General features: G+C 32.6%; 1 protein-coding gene across 2 annotated transcripts; it reads right to left on the reverse strand.

The window, feature by feature from the left end:
- Positions 1 to 16,529: 16,529 nt before the first annotated feature.
- Positions 16,530 to 19,488, reverse strand: LOC143227020 (zinc finger BED domain-containing protein 5-like). 2 transcript variants are annotated; one of them, XR_013014830.1, is made up of 2 exons: positions 19,352 to 19,488; positions 16,530 to 16,760 (listed from the first exon to the last, which is right to left on the reverse strand). XR_013014830.1 is itself a non-coding variant. In XM_076458565.1 (2 exons), the coding sequence occupies exon 1, from the start codon at positions 18,286 to 18,288 to the stop codon at positions 17,398 to 17,400; it is 891 nt and encodes a 296-aa protein (XP_076314680.1). In that variant the 5' UTR covers positions 18,289 to 18,860; the 3' UTR covers positions 16,530 to 16,760; positions 17,133 to 17,397. The 2 variants fall into 2 exon arrangements, 1 of the variants encoding a protein (XP_076314680.1); XM_076458565.1 differs by lacking the exon at positions 19,352 to 19,488 and adding an exon at positions 17,133 to 18,860.
- Between the last annotated feature and the right edge of the window lie 75 nt (positions 19,489 to 19,563).

The raw sequence follows: 19,563 nt of genomic DNA on the forward strand, positions 1-19,563 counted from the left end.
TCTCGGATCGTTTTGTGGGGGAAGTTTCTGAAAGCCTCGTGGATTGTTAGTGACAAAGGTCTTCATGTGTCATGAGATTTATGGTACAGAAGATATTCAATGTTAACATATCAGATGTTATTCGTTACTCATCGGGATCTTTACCAGTCTACCCCAAAATTGAAATTATTTTATTCGCGATTTAGAGGAAATTAATCTTTGAAACCTTGAGTGTGATTAAATAAATGAATTGAAAAGGTGTCACCTCTTTTGAATTGAACACTGTAATTAGATTTCAGATCGAAAAAAAGATGGAGCTATGAGATAAAAGTTTGTACTTTGGGGAAAAAATAAATTTAGAGCCTCCTGTACGCCGTTTTGCTGCAGCTAAGAAATGGATTGTTAGGTTTTAGTGAAAAAGCTCAGACAGCTTGTATAAAAAGTGTAGATGATAACCACCAGAAATTCAAACTGTTTCATATCATGACAGTTTTACAACATGGTGGATATACCATACCATTCTTACTGGTGAAGGTGATATCATTATTTTACGTCTTTCTTCTGGCTGGTTTTGTCCGATATCTTAAAATTATCATATCTTTAATATACCGTGTTTTATATCTTTTACATTACCTATTCAGTTTTAGGAAGGAACCAAAAACTTTAATGAAAGTAGAGATGTGATCTCTCAACGGCCCGGAAATCATCGTATATACGACCCACTCTTGATCAAAAAATGCACAAAAATTAGAACCCATCATTCCAAAAACAGTATATTATTTTTCTAATTTTATAATTAAAATTATTAATTAAAATAAACAGGAGAACCCACTATTCCAAAAACAACGGTTTATTTAGTAATTTTATAATTAAAATTATTTATTAAAACAAGAACCCACTATTATAAAAATAGTTTATGTTTGTAATTTTATAATTAAAATTATTTATTGAAAGAAAAACTAGAATCCCCTATTGAAAAACTATAGTTTATTTTTGTAATTTTATAATTAAAATTATTTATTAAAAGAAAAACTAGAATCCCCTATTGAAAAACTATAGTTTATTTTTGTAATTTTATAATTAAAATCGTTTATTAAAACAAAGAGGAAACCACTATTCCAAGAAAAAAATACTTTGTTTTGCAATTTTATAATTAAAATTGTTTATTAATACAAGAACTAGTACCACTATTCCAAAAACAATAGTTTATTTCTGTAATTTTATAAATAAAATTATTTATAAAAGATAAACCAAACCAACTATTCCAAAAAAAATGTAATTTTATAATTGTTTATTATAGCAAGAACCCACTATTCCAAAAACAATAGTTTATTTTGGTAATTTTATGATTAAAATGATTTATTAAAACAAGAACCCACTATTCTAAAAACAATAGTTCATTTTGAAATTTTATTATTAAAATTATTTTGAAAAAAAAACTAGCACCAAAAATTTGAACATTTATATTTTGTTTTTGTAATTTTTAATTAAAATTATTTATTAAAATAAAAACGAGAACCCACTATTCCAATAAGAAAAGCTTTTTTGTAATTTAATGATTAAAATCATTTATTAAAACAAAAAGAGAAACCCATTATTTAAAAACCATAGAGATTTTTGGTAAATTTTTAATTAAAATTATTTATGAAAACAAAAACTACAACCCACTATTCCAAAAATCAAGCTTATTTTTCTAATATTATGATTAAAATTATTTATTAAAGCAAAAACAAGAACGCACTATTCCAAAGAGAATAGCTTATTTTTGTAATTTTATAGTGAAAATTGTTTGGTAAAACAAAAACGAGAACCTACTATTCCAAAATTAAGTTTATTTTTGTAATTTTATTGTTAAAGTCATTTATTACGACAAAAGAAGAACCCACTCTTCCAAAAACAATGGTTATTTTGTAATTTTATCATTAAAATCATTAATTAAAACAAAAACCAGAACAAGCTATTCCAAATACAAGTTTATATTTATAATTTTATAAATAAAATTGTTTACTAAAACAATATTTTATTTTTGTAATTTTATAATTAAAATTGTTTAATAAAACAAAAATTAGAACCCACTATTCCAAAAAGAATGGTTTATTTTTGCACTTTTATAAGTAAAGCCCCCCAGTGGCTCAGCGGTATGTCTACCGGGTTTCGATACCCTTGGTGGACAGAACACAGATAGCCTATTGTGTATCTTTTTGCTTAATACAAAACAACTTTATAATTAAAATTGTTTATTAAAACAAAACTAAAACCCACTATTCCAAAAACAATAGTTTATTTTTGGTATTTTACGATTTATTAGTGGCTACTTATAGCATACAGCTATACTCAATGTCCATTCTTAACATTCACTGTAATGCTACTGTCTCTCCATGGAATTGGAAGCTGAAATGGATCGCACATACTTATTGCACAGCGGTTTGTTTATGTTCTGCTTACCGAGGTATCGAAAACTGATCGTTCGGCGTTGTAAGCCCTCACTTTCCGATGAGCCACTAAGTGTTTGGGGGAACATAATGTTGTGGTACTATATTTTAGTTTTCAGTGTGACTGTATCACCCAAGGGCTCAACTTCTAAGGTTCAGGTATATCTACCCTTGAGTTAGAACTTCTTACTAATGCAAGACCAACCAATCGGCAACAACTACCACTATGGTTGTTGCAATTTTTGACCTAAGGTGGGAATTATATAAACATTTATATCATATCGACAGCTGAAAATGACAAGTAAACTCCTGTACTAGTGTTTTCTCTACCCATACCAGCCGTTTTTAAATATATAATTAACTACTACGTCATGTTCCGTGATGACGAGTAAACCCTGTATTAGTGTTTTCTCTACCCATACCAGCCGTTTTTAAATATATAATTAACTACTACGTCATGATCCGTTATGACGAGTAAACTCCTGTATTAGTGTTTTCTCTACCCATACCAGCCGTTTTTAAATATATAATTAACTACTACGTCATGTCTCGTGATGACGAGCAAACTCCTGTATTAGTGTTTTCTCTACCCATACCAGCCGTTTTTAAATATATAATTAACTACTACGTCATGATCCGTTATGACGAGTAAACTCCTGTATTAGTGTTTTCTTTACCCATACCAGCCGTTTTAAATATATAATTAACTACTACGTCATGTCTCGTGATGACGAGCAAACTCCTGTATTAGTGTTTTCTCTACCCATACCAGCCGTTTTTAAATATATAATTAACTACTACGTCATGATCCGTGATGACGAGTAAACTCCTGTATTAGTGTTTTCTTTACCCATACAAGCCGTTTTTAAATATATAATTAACTACTACGTCATGATCCGTGATGACGAGTAAACTCCTGTATTAGTGTTTTCTCTACCCATACCAGCCGTTTTAAATATATAATTAACTACTACGTCATGATCCGTTATGACGAGTAAACTCCTGTATTAGTGTTTTCTCTACCCATACCAGCCGTTTTTAAATATATAATTAACTACTACGACATGATCCGTTATGACGAGTAAACTCCTGTATTAGTGTTTTCTTTACCCATACAAGCCGTTTTTAAATATATAATTAACTACTACGTCATGATCCGTGATGACGAGTAAACTCCTGTATTAGTGTTTTCTCTACCCATACCAGCCGTTTTTAAATATATAATTAACTACTACGTCATGATCCGTTATGACGAGTAAACTCCTGTATTAGTGTTTTCTCTACCCATACCAGCCGTTTTTAAATATATAATTAACTACTACGTCATGTCTCGTGATGACGAGCAAACTCCTGTATTAGTGTTTTCTCTACCCATACCAGCCGTTTTTAAATATATAATTAACTACTACGTCATGATCCGTGATGACGAGTAAACTCCTGTATTAGTGTTTTCTCTACCCATACCAGCCGTTTTTAAATATATAATTAACTACTACGTCATGTCTCGTGATGACGAGCAAACTCCTGTATTAGTGTTTTCTCTACCCATACCAGCCGTTTTTAAATATATAATTAACTACTACGTCATGATCCGTGATGACGAGTAAACTCCTGTACTAGGGTTTTCTCTACCCATACCAGCCGTTTTTAAATATATAATTAACTACTACGTCATGATCCGTGATGACGAGTAAACACCTCTATTAGTGTTTTCTCTACCCATACCAGCCGTTTTTAAATATATAATTAACTACTACGTCATGTTCCGTGATGACGAGTAAACCCTTGTATTAGTGTTTTCTCTACCCATACCAGCCGTTTTTAAATATATAATTAACTACTATGTCATGATCCGTGATGACGAGTAAACTCCTGTACTAGGGTTTTCTCTACCCATACCAGCCGTTTTTAAATATATAATTAACTACTACGTCATGTAAAGTGTTTTCTCAGCCCAAACGAGCCGTTTTTGCATATAAATTTCTCAACAAGTGGGTTTCTCGTCATCACTGATTACGTCATGATCCGTTATGACGAGTAAACCCCTGTATTAGTGTTTTCTCTACCCATACCAGCCGTTTTTAAATATATAATTAACTACTACGTCATGTTTCGTGATGACGAGTAAACCCTTGTATTAGTGTTTTCTCTACCCATACCAGCCGTTTTTAAATATATAATTAACTACTACGTCATGTTTCGTGATGACGAGTAAACCCTTGTATTAGTGTTTTCTCTTACCCATACCAGCCGTTTTTAAATATATAATTAACTACTACGACATGTTCCGTGATGACGAGTAAACCCTTGTATTAGTGTTTTCTCTACCCATACCAGCCGTTTTAAATATATAATTAACTACTACGTCATGATCCGTTATGACGAGTAAACCCTGTATTAGTGTTTTCTCTACCCATACCAGCCGTTTTAAATATATAATTAACTACTACGTCATGATCCGTGATGACGAGTAAACCCTTGTATTAGTGTTTTCTCTACCCATACCAGCCGTTTTTAAATATATAATTAACTACTACGTCATGATCCGTTATGACGAGTAAACCCCTGTATTAGTGTTTTCTCTACCCATACCAGCCGTTTTTAAATATATAATTAACTACTACGTCATGTTCCGTGATGACGAGTAAACCCTTGTATTAGTGTTTTCTCTACCCATACCAGCCGTTTTTAAATATATAATTAACTACTACGTCATGATCCGTTATGACGAGTAAACCCCTGTATTAGTGTTTTCTCTACCCATACCAGCCGTTTTTAAATATATAATTAACTACTACGTCATGTTCCGTGATGACGAGTAAACCCTGTATTAGTGTTTTCTCTACCCATACCAGCCGTTTTAAATATATAATTAACTACTACGTCATGATCCGTTATGACGAGTAAACCCCTGCATTAGTGTTTTCTCTACCCATACCAGCCGTTTTTAAATATATAATTAACTACTACGTCATGTTCCGTGATGACGAGTAAACCCTGTATTAGTGTTTTCTCTACCCATACCAGCCGTTTTAAATATATAATTAACTACTACGTCATGATCCGTTATGACGAGTAAACCCCTGTATTAGTGTTTTCTCTACCCATACCAGCCGTTTTTAAATATATAATTAACTACTACGTCATGATCCGTTATGACGAGTAAACTCCTGTATTAGTGTTTTCTCTACCCATACCAGCCGTTTTTAAATATATAATTAACTACTACGTCATGATCCGTGACGACGAGTAAACTCCTGTATTAGTGTTTTCTCTACCCATACCAGCCGTTTTTAAATATATAATTAACTACTACGTCATGTTCCGTGATGACGAGTAAACCCTTGTATTAGTGTTTTCTCTACCCATACCAGCCGTTTTTAAATATATAATTAACTACTACGTCATGATCCGTGACGACGAGTAAACTCCTGTATTAGTGTTTTCTCTACCCATACCAGCCGTTTTTAAATATATAATTAACTACTACGTCATGATCCGTTATGACGAGTAAACCCTGTATTAGTGTTTTCTCTACCCATACCAGCCGTTTTAAATATATAATTAACTACTACGTCATGATCCGTTATGACGAGTAAACTCCTGTATTAGTGTTTTCTCTACCCATACCAGCCGTTTTTAAATATATAATTAACTACTACGTCATGATCCGTGACGACGAGTAAACTCCTGTATTAGTGTTTTCTCTACCCATACCAGCCGTTTTTAAATATATAATTAACTACTACGTCATGATCCGTGACGACGAGTAAACTCCTGTATTAGTGTTTTCTCTACCCATACCAGCCGTTTTTAAATATATAATTAACTACTACGTCATGATCCGTTATGACGAGTAAACTCCTGTATTAGTGTTTTCTCTACCCATACCAGCCGTTTTTAAATATATAATTAACTACTACGTCATGTCTCGTGATGACGAGTAAACTCCTGTATTAGGGTTTTCTCTACCCATACCAGCCGTTTTAAATATATAATTAACTACTACGTCATGATCCGTGATGACGAGTAAACTCCTGTATTAGTGTTTTCTCTACCCATACCAGCCGTTTTTAAATATATAATTAACTACTACGTCATGTCTCGTGATGACGAGTAAACTCCTGTACTAGGGTTTTCTCTACCCATACCAGCCGTTTTTAAATATATAATTAACTACTACGTCATGATCCGTTATGACGAGTAAACTCCTGTATTAGTGTTTTCTCTACCCATACCAGCCGTTTTTAAATATATAATTAACTACTACGTCATGATCCGTGATGACGAGTAAACACCTCTATTAGTGTTTTCTCTACCCATACCAGCCGTTTTTAAATATATAATTAACTACTACGTCATGATCCGTGATGACGAGTAAACTCCTGTATTAGTGTTTTCTCTACCCATACCAGCCGTTTTTAAATATATAATTAACTACTACGTCATGTCTCGTGATGACGAGTAAACTCCTGTACTAGGGTTTTCTCTACCCATACCAGCCGTTTTTAAATATATAATTAACTACTACGTCATGATCCGTGATGACGAGTAAACTCCTGTATTAGTGTTTTCTCTACCCATACCAGCCGTTTTTAAATATATAATTAACTACTACGTCATGTCTCGTGATGACGAGTAAACCCCTGTATTAGTGTTTTCTTTACCCATACCAGCCGTTTTTAAATATATAATTAAGTAGTGCGTCATGTTCGTGTGTTTAATAGAACTGAGGACTTAAAACGTTAAGAATCATAACGCTGTAACACGCCTGGACATTCTCTTGAGGACATTAAACTTATGAGTATAGAGACAAATATTACCTATAACAAAAACAGGATAATTAAAGCTTATTGGATAGCACTGTTAACAACTGTAACAACAAGTGGTAACAGTCTTATCCTGGGGTTGTTGACCTTTACAAGTCTCTCAAAAGGTTTCCGTAACTAAATTCAAAATTAAGTTTACTCTACTTTGTATATATTGTTTGATTTCCTATATATTAAGCTACATTATTGTTTTCTCTATTTCTCATCGTATTTTGCCGTTATTTAATTTTAATTTTATTTCTATTGTTCATTTTGATTTTATCTATATATAAATTATTTTACAATTATTATAACCATTACGAACTCTACACAAAACTAAACCTGACACAAACAACTCTAGGTAATGATTGGCTAGTTCTCAAAGTTAACTCATGCTGAACATCTGGTTTACGTGACATCCGTGCCTATATATTTCATCACAGTCATTTAAAATACCTCTTTATTCTCCTGAAGAAAAATAGTCAACTTCTAGAGAGCGTACGAGTTGGGGGTGTTGTTTTAAAAACATTACAACGTTAAAAACAGGGTTTAGTGGGCACAGTACAGCTAGCCTTATACATTCTCAAGATAACCACTTTTTGTACTCCTAAACTATAACGTACCCTTTTTTTTCATTTTAACATAGTTATTAATTTGTTACTATGTGTTTTATTGGTCGATTAAAACTACCAATTGTATTGATTTAATCCACCATGCCTGTTAATTACAACAGTGATTGTTAATTTTAGTTCTTTTTCTACACTCAACTGTATTAAAAAGAAATGCTCGGTGTATTTGTTATGTTTATCTTATTTTTTGTCATTACTGTTTTGTTTTTTTGTTTGTTTTTCATTGTTCTCGGAATGTTCATGTTTTTGTCAACAGGTAGCTCCTCACTCGGGACCTTCCGATATTTGTAGTGTTACTACTGGCCTGTGACACGATCATTAAGTTTGTGTTTTAAATAAACTTCACAGAATTTTGCTTAAAAGGATAATTATGACAGTTCACGTTCCTACGTAGTGTCAGACTGTTAGGAAAATCATATTGGGTTTATAAATTATTTCTTCCATGATTTTTGACTGAATGTTAAATTCATACGATATATTGATACACTTTTATTTGTTCTATTAATCATCAACATAGTTAGATCATGGTTCAAATAAAAACTGGACTTTAGAACTGAGACACACACCTGTAATCTTACTTTTCGTTAGTTCTAATAAAATGTTTACTAATGATATTAGTAACATATTGCTTTTTACTAAACTGCTCAATAAGTGGGGTTACCATCAAAGAACACGTAACTCATTGAATCCGTAAGACATATACACGTATTCTTTACTTTGTTATTATCGTTGTGGAGACAAGAGACACCTGAGATACTATCACACATGTTTCCATCCGCAAGTCTAAAACTCTGATTTTTCCTTTGAGGTATAGTTAATATGCCAAAGTCCGGGGCTCCGGCCCACAATCATGTTAAGTTTGGGGAGGGTAGCAGGAAATTAATCATGGATAGTCTTCTGTTATGATTCTTTAAGACACCAACTAAGGATTCCAGGCACATGCTAGTGGTGCAGAACTTAGCGACGCCTCTACCTGGGAGACTACTAAGGAATACCTTTATATAAATCACATATTAACAGATGGAATCATTCTGACATATCTTTAGTTTTTCTAGTATTTACTATGAAAAATGTAAATGAAATAGATCGTGTGTGTATGTTTCGTATCTTTAGTTTCGCATGTTTCTCATATATCAACTTAATAAACTCGTGTATATTAAAATTCTAAGTATATATAATTCTTTGTACCGGTGTATTTAATATGCTTACAATGTTCACATTTTAACTGGTTCTATAGCTTTGCGTGACAGGGGCGCTTAAATGTGGAATCAAATCCTGTCCATGAGGGCGTTATAATATTCCATTGTTTGTTGTTAATTAGTGTTTACTGACTACCTTTGTTCTGATCTATCTATTAATTTAGGGACGCTAGTAGAAATACTCCCAGAGGAACAGTACTAAATAAGAAACAATCATATTGTTATTGACAAAACATTACTAGAACCAGAGTACTACTGACTGGTACAGTCCATCCTTAGATGTGCATTGTCATACAATTTAAAGACCAGTACATAGGTGAACCGTCTAAAGACTTGATACAGACAATATTTGTAAACATATTTAGACATTAATAATATTGGGGCCCGGCATGGCCAAGCGTGTTAAGGCGTGCGACTCGTAATCTGAGGGTCGAGAATTCGCATCCCCGTCGCGCCAAACATGCTCGCACTTTCAGCCGTGGGGACGTTATAATGTGACGGTCAATCCCAATATTCGTTGGTAAAAGAGTAGCCCAAGAGTTAGCTGTGGGTGGTGATGACTAGCTGCCTTCCCTCTAGTCTTACACTGCTAAATTAGGGACGGCTAGTACAGATAGCCCTCGAGTAGCTTTGCGCGAAATTCAAAACAAACAAGCCAATTAATAATATTAATAACTTTGTCAGTGAAAGGACTGACTGGGTTATGTTACTCAATAACCCATTGCATTAGTTAATATCCTTTAGACTAGTACACGTACCTTACATTAGTTAATATCCTATACACTGGTAAACGTACCTTACATTAGTTAATATCCTATACACTAGTACACGTACCTTACATTAGTTAATATCCTATACACTGGTACACGTACCTTACATTAGTTAATATCCTTTAGGCTGGTACACGTACCTTACATTAGTTAATATTCTTTAGGCTGGTACACGTGCTTTACATTTGTCAATATATTTTACACTGGTACATGTACCTTACATTAGTTAATATCCTTTACACTGGTACACGTACCTTACATTAGTTAATACCCTATACACTGGTACACATACCTTACATTAGTTAATATTATTTACACTAGTACAGGCTAGGTGGGTTAAGGTGTGCGACTCGTAATCTGACGGTCGCGGGTTTGAATCCCCGTCGCACCAAACATGCTCGCCTTTTCAGCCCTTTCACTATTCGTTGATAAAAAAGTTGTCGAAGTGTTGGCGGTGGGTGGTGATGACTAGCCGCCTTCCCTCTACTCTTCCAACTGCTAAATTAGGGATAGCTAGTAGCTTTGAGCGAAATTCAAAAACAAACACACAATTACACTGGTACATATACCTTACATTAGTTAATATCCTTTACACTAGTACACGTACCTTACATTAGTTAACATCCTTTACACTAGTACACGTACCTTACATTAGTTAATATCCTATACACTGGTACATGTACCTTACATTAGTTAATATCCTATACACTGGTACACGTACCTTACATTAGTTAACATCCTTCACACTGGTACATGTACCTCACATTAGCTAATATTATTTTCATTAGCTCATGTCCCTTTTGTCAGTTTTTGACTATGTAGGTAATCTATGTGGCTCTGAACAAACATTGTTAGATGTTAGTGAAATGTTTTCTTACTTCAAGGGTAGAAAGTGACCATTTAAACTCCTTCGCAGAGAACTGGATCCAAGATTTTGACCTATTAAATTATGAAGCTTACTTCTGTGCTACCGCTGGATGAATAAAATATGTTATCATATTAGTGCATTTTGTACGTAAATAAATTTATATTCGTTCTTAGCAGAGTTAACCTAAATAAAAGACAAATGGGGGAACATAACCTACCCTGAAAAGGTGGGTTTTGTTCAAACCAGGTAAATAGTTTTACCAGGGTAATTTAATTATATTATACTCTTTAATTATTTTGTTCTTGAATTTCTTGTTTTTGTTTTTCATATTATCCCAGCAGTGGTTTACACTCATTAATAAATAAATATGAATTTTATCTAACAAAGTTTCACACAATCTACTCGAAGTCCTTTCCAATAAAGAACGTGAGTTTGTGCATATGTTAGCACAAATACCTTCCTGCTGGGACAGAGACATACGATCTCACTGTTTAACGACGACAGCGACTGGTAACTTCCTCGGTTCCCAAAGTTATGACAGAAATCTGTGAACCTGACGATGACCGAAGACGTTTTTCGCTCCTCTAGATACAGCTTGTTTTATCCATACCAGCCGTTTTTACATATATATCTTTCTCTACAAGTGGGTTTTCTTGTCATCACGGAGAAATAGCATAAAGCCTTTAGCTTCATTAAGGTTGTAAGTAAACCTCTGTTTATTTACAGATTTCTGGAAATCTAACCCTGTGTGTTAATAACGTAAGAACAGAAACATAATCTTAGAAATGGATAAAGAGAAAAATAGAACGTGATTAAATTTAACTATTTCTCTATCATTCTTACAGTAAATATAAACTTATTACTACATGGTCATGAAATACTATTAAGTTCAACAACCTCAGCCTTTATTATAATAAAATACCGGTACACCACTTTCTATAACAAAATGCTACTATACCTAACTTAATGATTTTTAGGGTTAACATTTCCAGTCTTTAATAAGGAAATACCGGTATGCCTAATGCTACATAATAACGAAATATTAAATGTAACGCAATTAATTTTGGTACTTGAGATTCGGTCGAAATCAGTAAACCTTTTTTTTCAGTCATCCTTATGATTTTCTGGATAACTTACCACATATTTCTATTTGTGCATTGCCTCGGGCCTTGTTGGACTATAAATATTGTACAACTGCTATTATTACGATAAGTACTGTCGTTATTTGACGGTGACATTTTTGGACATATATTACTCACTATTGTTAAAATTAAGAGGAATTGTATAATTTAGTTAGTGTATATCATTCCGGTATTCATTTTTGGCTTCAATTATTCTTATGATAAAAAATAAATTATTTTATTGAATTCTAACAAATTGTTTTTCAACTGTTAAACTACAGATATTTTCAATGTAAAACTAATTCGAACAATGAAATTCTCTCACTATTTGTAAATTTGATAGCATCATACAAAATTATTCTCGGGTGTTATTTGATATAATATGGTGTGTCTTTATTAGATTTATCTTGCGATAAAAATAACTTGCAGGACATTTCTGTAAACATAAACAAAATCACGAGCTATATCTTCAGAACATGCATTCAAAACCTCACAATGCTATTTCAGGACATTATGGAAAAGAACATTGTCAACCACAAGCAGATAGCATCGGATGTCAAGATTAACTAAATGTCATACATTTTCTGGAAAGAAAAATTTAAGAATCCGTTTTGATTAAGAAAATTAGACCTAAATTCAACAAATACAAAAGTTGGTATTTAGTATAGAGACTTTAATGACATTTTAATATGTTGAACCTTGACGTAATGTCCACATACTTTAAAAAAACCAACATATTTATTTTAACTGTAAATATCCTTCTGTCAATGCCGTTAAGGTCTTTCACTGTACAGTCAGTAGAGTGAATAGTCGGGTTATGTGTAAGGGACATTTTCAATTTATACTGTTGTTATTTCAATATAATACGAACTTCCTAAACACGTGTATCAATATTCGATTTACGAGTGAGAGTTCCAGTTCATATTAATCTGGATTAGAGAAACTGATATTGTTAGCTCCTGGCCGAGTAGTAATAGTGAAATATTGAACTAATAGAGTTAAATTTTGGAAATATAGGTGGTGATTTTATTAACGTTTATAGAAATGTCTCATAATAAACTCCAGTTTGTATTAAACAAAATTAAGAATAACAACCTGAAGGATACAGTGTATGTTATTAACAGAAGGGATAGTTTACTCATTTTGTACCTTCTGTAGATCGGACTATGATAACCCAGACTATCACATATTTTCAGTTAATGTGCTATAATGAATCACACTTCACATACCAAACTTCAAGACAATCCATTAGGAAACATCTTATATATATGTAACTTTGATTCAGTTTTTTCGTGTCTTTTTTTTTCTTCGCACAAAATGTACGGAAACGTTATTTGATAGAAAAATATATTTTAATGGATTCGTTTGAAATGTGTTAAACTGATAGATCGTCAGCGTCTACAATCAGGAGTTTCATTTAGTGTACATATAAGCCATACCTGCAAAGTTATTTTACAAAATCCGCTCAATTGTAACAAAATCGTTTTGCGCATGTTTATGTCAAAAAGTGACGTGAGATATTGGTATAACATTTATTGCAACTTCAACTAAAAGTAAAAATGAACGACTTTTATCTTATTGTCAACAAAATTAAAGACTACTGGTTTAGAGCAGCAACATTATAGGGTGGAATGACATGCAGATACATAAGTATTGGTTAGACCAAGCAAACCAGATTAATAGTTTCCAGATCAAGTTTTCAAAATAATCATACGTGTATACAATTGTTATTAGATATTTATTGTCATATTTTAAACGCAGATTTACTAAATTTTGTGAAGTGTTTATAATTAAAGAGAATTTAGCGTTACATTATATTAGTTTAATAAATTAACATAAATAATAATGCATGATACGGCTGTACCGATTGTATTGGAGTTATGACAAGACACTGTTAATATAATTTACATGGCGTTAGTATAAAGGAAGTTATTAACGCTGTTTTAGAGAAGAAGGACTACCACCATATATTTTAAAGAATCTGATTGGTTCTGTAAAGTATAGGTCTATTCGGAATAATAGGGTTGCGATCCTAAAGCTAATGTTGGTTGCTATCGAGTGTCACTTTCGTGTTTGCTGTGTTTTGTTGGTGTGTATTGATAAAAGTCATGGTATCTAATGAAAACACCTAAGGTGTGAAAACGTGCGCCCAAAAAACTGATTCAGCGTGCGAATTAAAAGGAATGAAATTAGAATTGTGGTCCAAACTCGTAGCTGCACTTATGGTAGTAATTTTACACTAATTAATTATTCACTAGTTAACTAGGTTGCCTATTTTAGTTAACTTATCATCATACCCAAAGTTAAACAAAAAATGCGATCATGATATTTAATGATTGCGAGCGATTGGACTTAAGGTTAATTTTCACCTAGTTACGGCCATGGACTATTACTTTGTTTCTCAATCTTTTCCAAAATCATTCACCACTCTAAATGTTTCACTACAGTACTAGATTAAAATGTAAAGTTATTTATTATGATTTTAAATATACATCAAACTACAACTAGAACCAACACAACATAAAATAAATAAAAATAAATGTATTTAACAAACTACAACTAAAACCAACAAAACATAAATACAAAATAAATGTATTTAACAAACTACAACTAGAGCCCACACAACATAAAATAAATACAAAATAAATGGGTTTATGAAACTGCAGTTAGAATAAGTAAATAATAATCTTGGAATAGTTTTATAATTTACAATATTCATTAACCCTGATGCTGATCTCACTGACCCGTGGGTGAAACATTCACCCAGTTGAAAAGCAGTGGTCTACTAGGTGAGATTATATGATATTTGTAATTGTGATGTCAGATAAAATATCGTTTGACTTGAATATTAGCATATTATACACATTAGTGATATCATGTGAGATAAGTGTATGTTCGATGCTGTTTCGTAGAGGTGCCTGCATTAATGCAATAAACTACGTAGGCCTAACTCAAAGATTTAAGCCTTCATTTTATAAATAAAACTTTAAATAGTAAATAAGATTTAACATTTATCTTGAGTTACAAGCTTTGTACTTTTATATAATTACTGTTGACGAGGGTAGATTGACACATAAACGAAAGTATAATTGGTAATTTTTATTTATTTTTCCTGCTACTTCTATTGTCATTTTTTACGTTCAGATAAATATATTTGTTAGCATCTTAATATCTAGTTATGACTTTTTTATTATACATTACAGGCAACATTTATTTGGAAAAGGTAGGTCTTATAAAATTAAATCGAATATACTACAGTAAAAATCATCAATGATGCTTAGTGGATGTTAAATTATATAAAGTATCTGAAGTTAGAGGAAAATGATGTAAAATGTTATTAACCTTTAAATAGGCCCAAGGCTTTACTAGGACTCACGAATTTGCTAAAAAAATAAAATCTTATAGCTTGGTTATTAGTTAATGACGAAATAATAATAAAAAAAAACAATTAAAACATCAGTTGAAAACTTAAACTGAACAGTTTGTTCACTTTAACTTCCTGTAGGGGATCAAACACGTGTACTTTATATCAACTAGGCCACATGTAAGATTAAGGCCTTCTCTAATTAGAACACCAATAAACTATCTCGTGATTAGTCGAATGCTATACCTATATATTGATAATATCTGAAGACTGGTACACTAATTCATTCCTACAAAACCTGTCTAGCAACAATGTTTTAATTCTGTGTACCTTAAATGTCAAAAGTTATCTAATTTAATAATAATAAAAAAATTTAAAACTTCATTGTGCAATTTCAAAATTTTCTAGGGTATTCTGCTGTAAAATATATATAAGATATTACTTGAAAGTTTTAGGCATTACACTTATTCTCGGCCAGCGATCCAGAAGAATGCGTCTATGGACCAAATTTGCAGTATAATTTTGTATGTTACATTTTAAATTCTCTAATTGTGTCTTTGCTAGAGTTTGTTGTGAGTCATAATGGCAGTGTTAAGATTGAAATGTTTAACAAGATAGGCATAGAAAGTTCTAAACAAATTTCACGTAAAATATTTCTGGTAAATTCGAGGGTATATTATAACTTTGATGTTAAGTGGTAATAGAGTTATTTTTAGCCGGTAGAGTGAATTGTCGCCATGTTTTGATTTTAGCAGTGAAGTTGTACAACCAAGTGTATTTGTTAAGATAATGCAGTTAAAATGTAGTTTATAAACGTTTTCAAGGTTCTAGAAATATTAAGGAAGAAATAAACTAATTGGGTATCCTTAGGCATCAGATAGTTTTAAAGAACCTGCTAACAACAAGAACAATGTTACAAAATTCAGCTATAAATTAATGATAACATACTTATATAACGAGCAACACTAATTTTTAATGTACGATAAATAATATATTTTTGTGGAAATACAAAGTGATATTTTGACAAGTAAAGTTTTCTTATTTGATTGGCTGTGTAAGAGAGAAAAAGTGAAAGAGAGATAATTTATTTTGGTTTTATGGTGATTGTGCATTTTTATGATCAACCCACAATGACATGCAGTTTTTTATTAACCTAATGACCTTTACTTTTAAAATGAAGATGGAGTAGAAGGGTTAATTTACTAAAACGAAATCAGTGGTTAACTTACTTCATGAACAGAATTCTTCAGTTTGATGAATGACAGTTAAGTGCTTCGACGGAAATTCTGTATTGGAGTAAAAGTAGTAATATGTAAATAAACAATTACTACAAGATTATAATAGGGGTAATCTGAGGGTCACAGGTTCGATTCAACGTTCCACAAAACATGATCGCTTTTTCAGCCTTGCAAGCGTTAAAATCCCACTATTCGTTCATAAAAGAGTAGCCCGTGACAGGCGGTGGGTGGTGATGATTAGCTGCCTTCCCTCCAGTCTGTAACTGCTATATTAAGGACAACAAGGTAACCAACAATTTCATCAGGAATAGTAACGTTTACTTTATGTTTGCTGCAAAATATTCCAATAATCCTGTAATTAGAACAAGACAACTATATCGGTAAACAACAAAGGTAAAGTGCGAATTTCAACATGTGTTAGTAAATAAGGTAAATGTGTAAGAAAATGATATGTGGATGTCATATATATCATTCTTATATCCGCTTTACATCCAGGGGGAAATGTATTTTAATAATTATCTTTATGTCCTGGGTCCCCAAACATTTTAGACCTGTGGAGCTTCACATTAGAAAGAAAAAAAAAACATTCCGGAGCCTTAATAAAAAATACACTAAAAATAGAAACAATCGGTCACTAGCACCAGATAAAGTTTACTTCAAACTTTTAGAATATAAATTTATTTAAAATATCAGTATTTAAAGAAAAATATTTACTTCTACTTACTTGTTCATAATTTTCTGCTTGCAAAATTTATATCAGTAAAAGTACAGTGTACTTATTTATTTATTAGTGGCTCGGATGGGCTTGCACTTGTTCACAAAGTAGTTCAATATTTGGAGCTATCGTTGTTACCTGTAAGCGCAACTCATCTTTAATATTTAACCCGTTTCTAAATTTGGTCTCGGTAGCTGTATACAGTGAAAATGTTTGCTCACAAAGATATGTTGTTGGGAAACGCATCAAAATTTTCAAAGCTCTGTTACTTATTTCAGTGTATTCTATGGTCATTTGAATCAAACATTTCTTCCTGCTGAAATTTTGTTCTTAGGGTGTCATCAGTTGAAATTTCTATAAGCTGTTCTTTCTCTTTCAAAGGTAAATCGTTGGTATTTGCAGAGTCAACAAAGGGATTTTGAATCCACAGTAATTGTTCTGAGTGAGGAGGGAAGTACTCCCCAATAGTTGTACACAAACCAGATATGTGCTGCAAGACTGAAACTTTTGTATCTTCACTTAAGGAAATTTCATTCATAAATAAAAAACCACTGAGGTTTTCCAAGCACTCAAGTTTTTCCGTAAGTATATATTCACCCCAAAGTTTTAACTTACGTTGTAGCGCTTCCATTTTACTCTGAACTTTGAAGTACGTTACCCTGGTACCCTGCATTGTAGCATTCGATTCATTTAGGTAGGCAAATACGTCCGAAAGGTAAGCCACTTTCTGTATCCAGCATTTGTCCCTTAATTTGTATGCAAGTTCAAAATAGCATTCACATAAAAAGAAACCTATTTCCTCACACAGTTTGTAAAACCGAGCAAGCACTTTTCCCCGAGAAAGCCATCGGATTTCAGTATGAAGCAACAAATGTTTATGCAAACTTCCCATATCCTCACAGAGTAAACTGAAGATCCTCACATTGAGTGATCTTGATTTTATAAAATTAACTATTTTTGTGACATCACCTAATACCTCTTTTAAGTCTTCTGGCATTCGTTTCATTGCAAATGCATGACGATGAAGACAGCAGTGGATACTCTCGATGTTCGGATTTTTCTTTTTTATACGTGCCACTGCACCTGAAGATTTTCCAATTATAGTTGCAACACCATCAGTGCAACTACTTGAGCAAAGCTGTCCTTGAATCTCATGTGCTTCCATCAAGAAATCGATCAGTTTAAATATTTATTCGTCTGATGTTTGAGTAGGCAAAGATTTACAAATTAGCATGTCTTCTTCAAAAGTATCTTCGTCAATATAGCGAACAAACACAAACAGCATCGCATAACCTGTAACATCTGTTGATTCATCATCTGAAGCAAAAAAGTTGGATTCGCTTTTACTCTCCTTATTAACTCCGTTAAGCAATTTGCTGACACATTCTTGATTCTTCGAAAAACCAAGTTTTATGAAAGGGACACATAATTAATGTTTCAAAGAAATTTCTCATCAATCGTGCACTCTACCAAATCTTTTACGCACGGTTTTATCAAATGTTCTGCAATTGTATGAGCTTCACCTACTTTTGCAATACGATAACTAACACGATATGAAGCAATAAGAGCACATTTGTTGTCCTGATGGATAAACGAACGAAATGCAGCTTTCCTTGTATTTAATTACAAACACTTTCTTTTGAAATACTTGGAAGTTTTATTTTTTAATTGGGGTATTTGGTTTCTAGATGCTGTTTTAACTTTACTGTTACTACTGTTACTCAATACTGTTCCACATTCAACACACAACCCACTAGGTCTATCTTTATTACCTGTCCATGTTACACCATATTTAATAAAACACTGTTCCACATTCAACACACAACCCACTAGGTCTATCTTCATTACCTGTCCATGTTGCACCATATTTAATAAAACACTGTTCCACATTCAAAACACAACCCACTAGGTCTATCTTCCTTACCTGTCCATGTTACACCATATTTAATAAAACACTGTTCCACATTCAACACACAACCCACTAAGTCTATCTTCATTACCTGTCCATGTTACACCGTATTTAATAAAACACTGTTCCACATTCAACACACAACACACTAGGTCTATCTTCATTACCTGTCCATGTTACACCATATTTAATAAAACACTGTTCCACATTCAACACACAACCCACTAGGTCTATCTTCATTACCTGTCCATGTTGCACCATATTTAATAAAACACTGTTCCACATTCAAAACACAACCCACTAGGTCTATCTTCATTACCTGTCCATGTTACACCATATTTAATAAAACTTTCATCATATTTTATTTCTTGTTTCAGTACTGCTTGCATCATCCTGTGTTGAGGTACTTGTACACGACGACAACGCCGATTAATTCACATTAGGCCTAGGAAGATTTTTACTCTTATCAGATTTACTACTAATATTCAGCCACTTACCCATTATAAGGTTGACAACTCTTTATTAATTTGT

The sequence above is a fragment of the Tachypleus tridentatus genome, chromosome 9, assembly GCF_004210375.1.
Source record: "Tachypleus tridentatus isolate NWPU-2018 chromosome 9, ASM421037v1, whole genome shotgun sequence".
Lineage (NCBI taxonomy): Eukaryota > Metazoa > Arthropoda > Merostomata > Xiphosura > Limulidae > Tachypleus > Tachypleus tridentatus.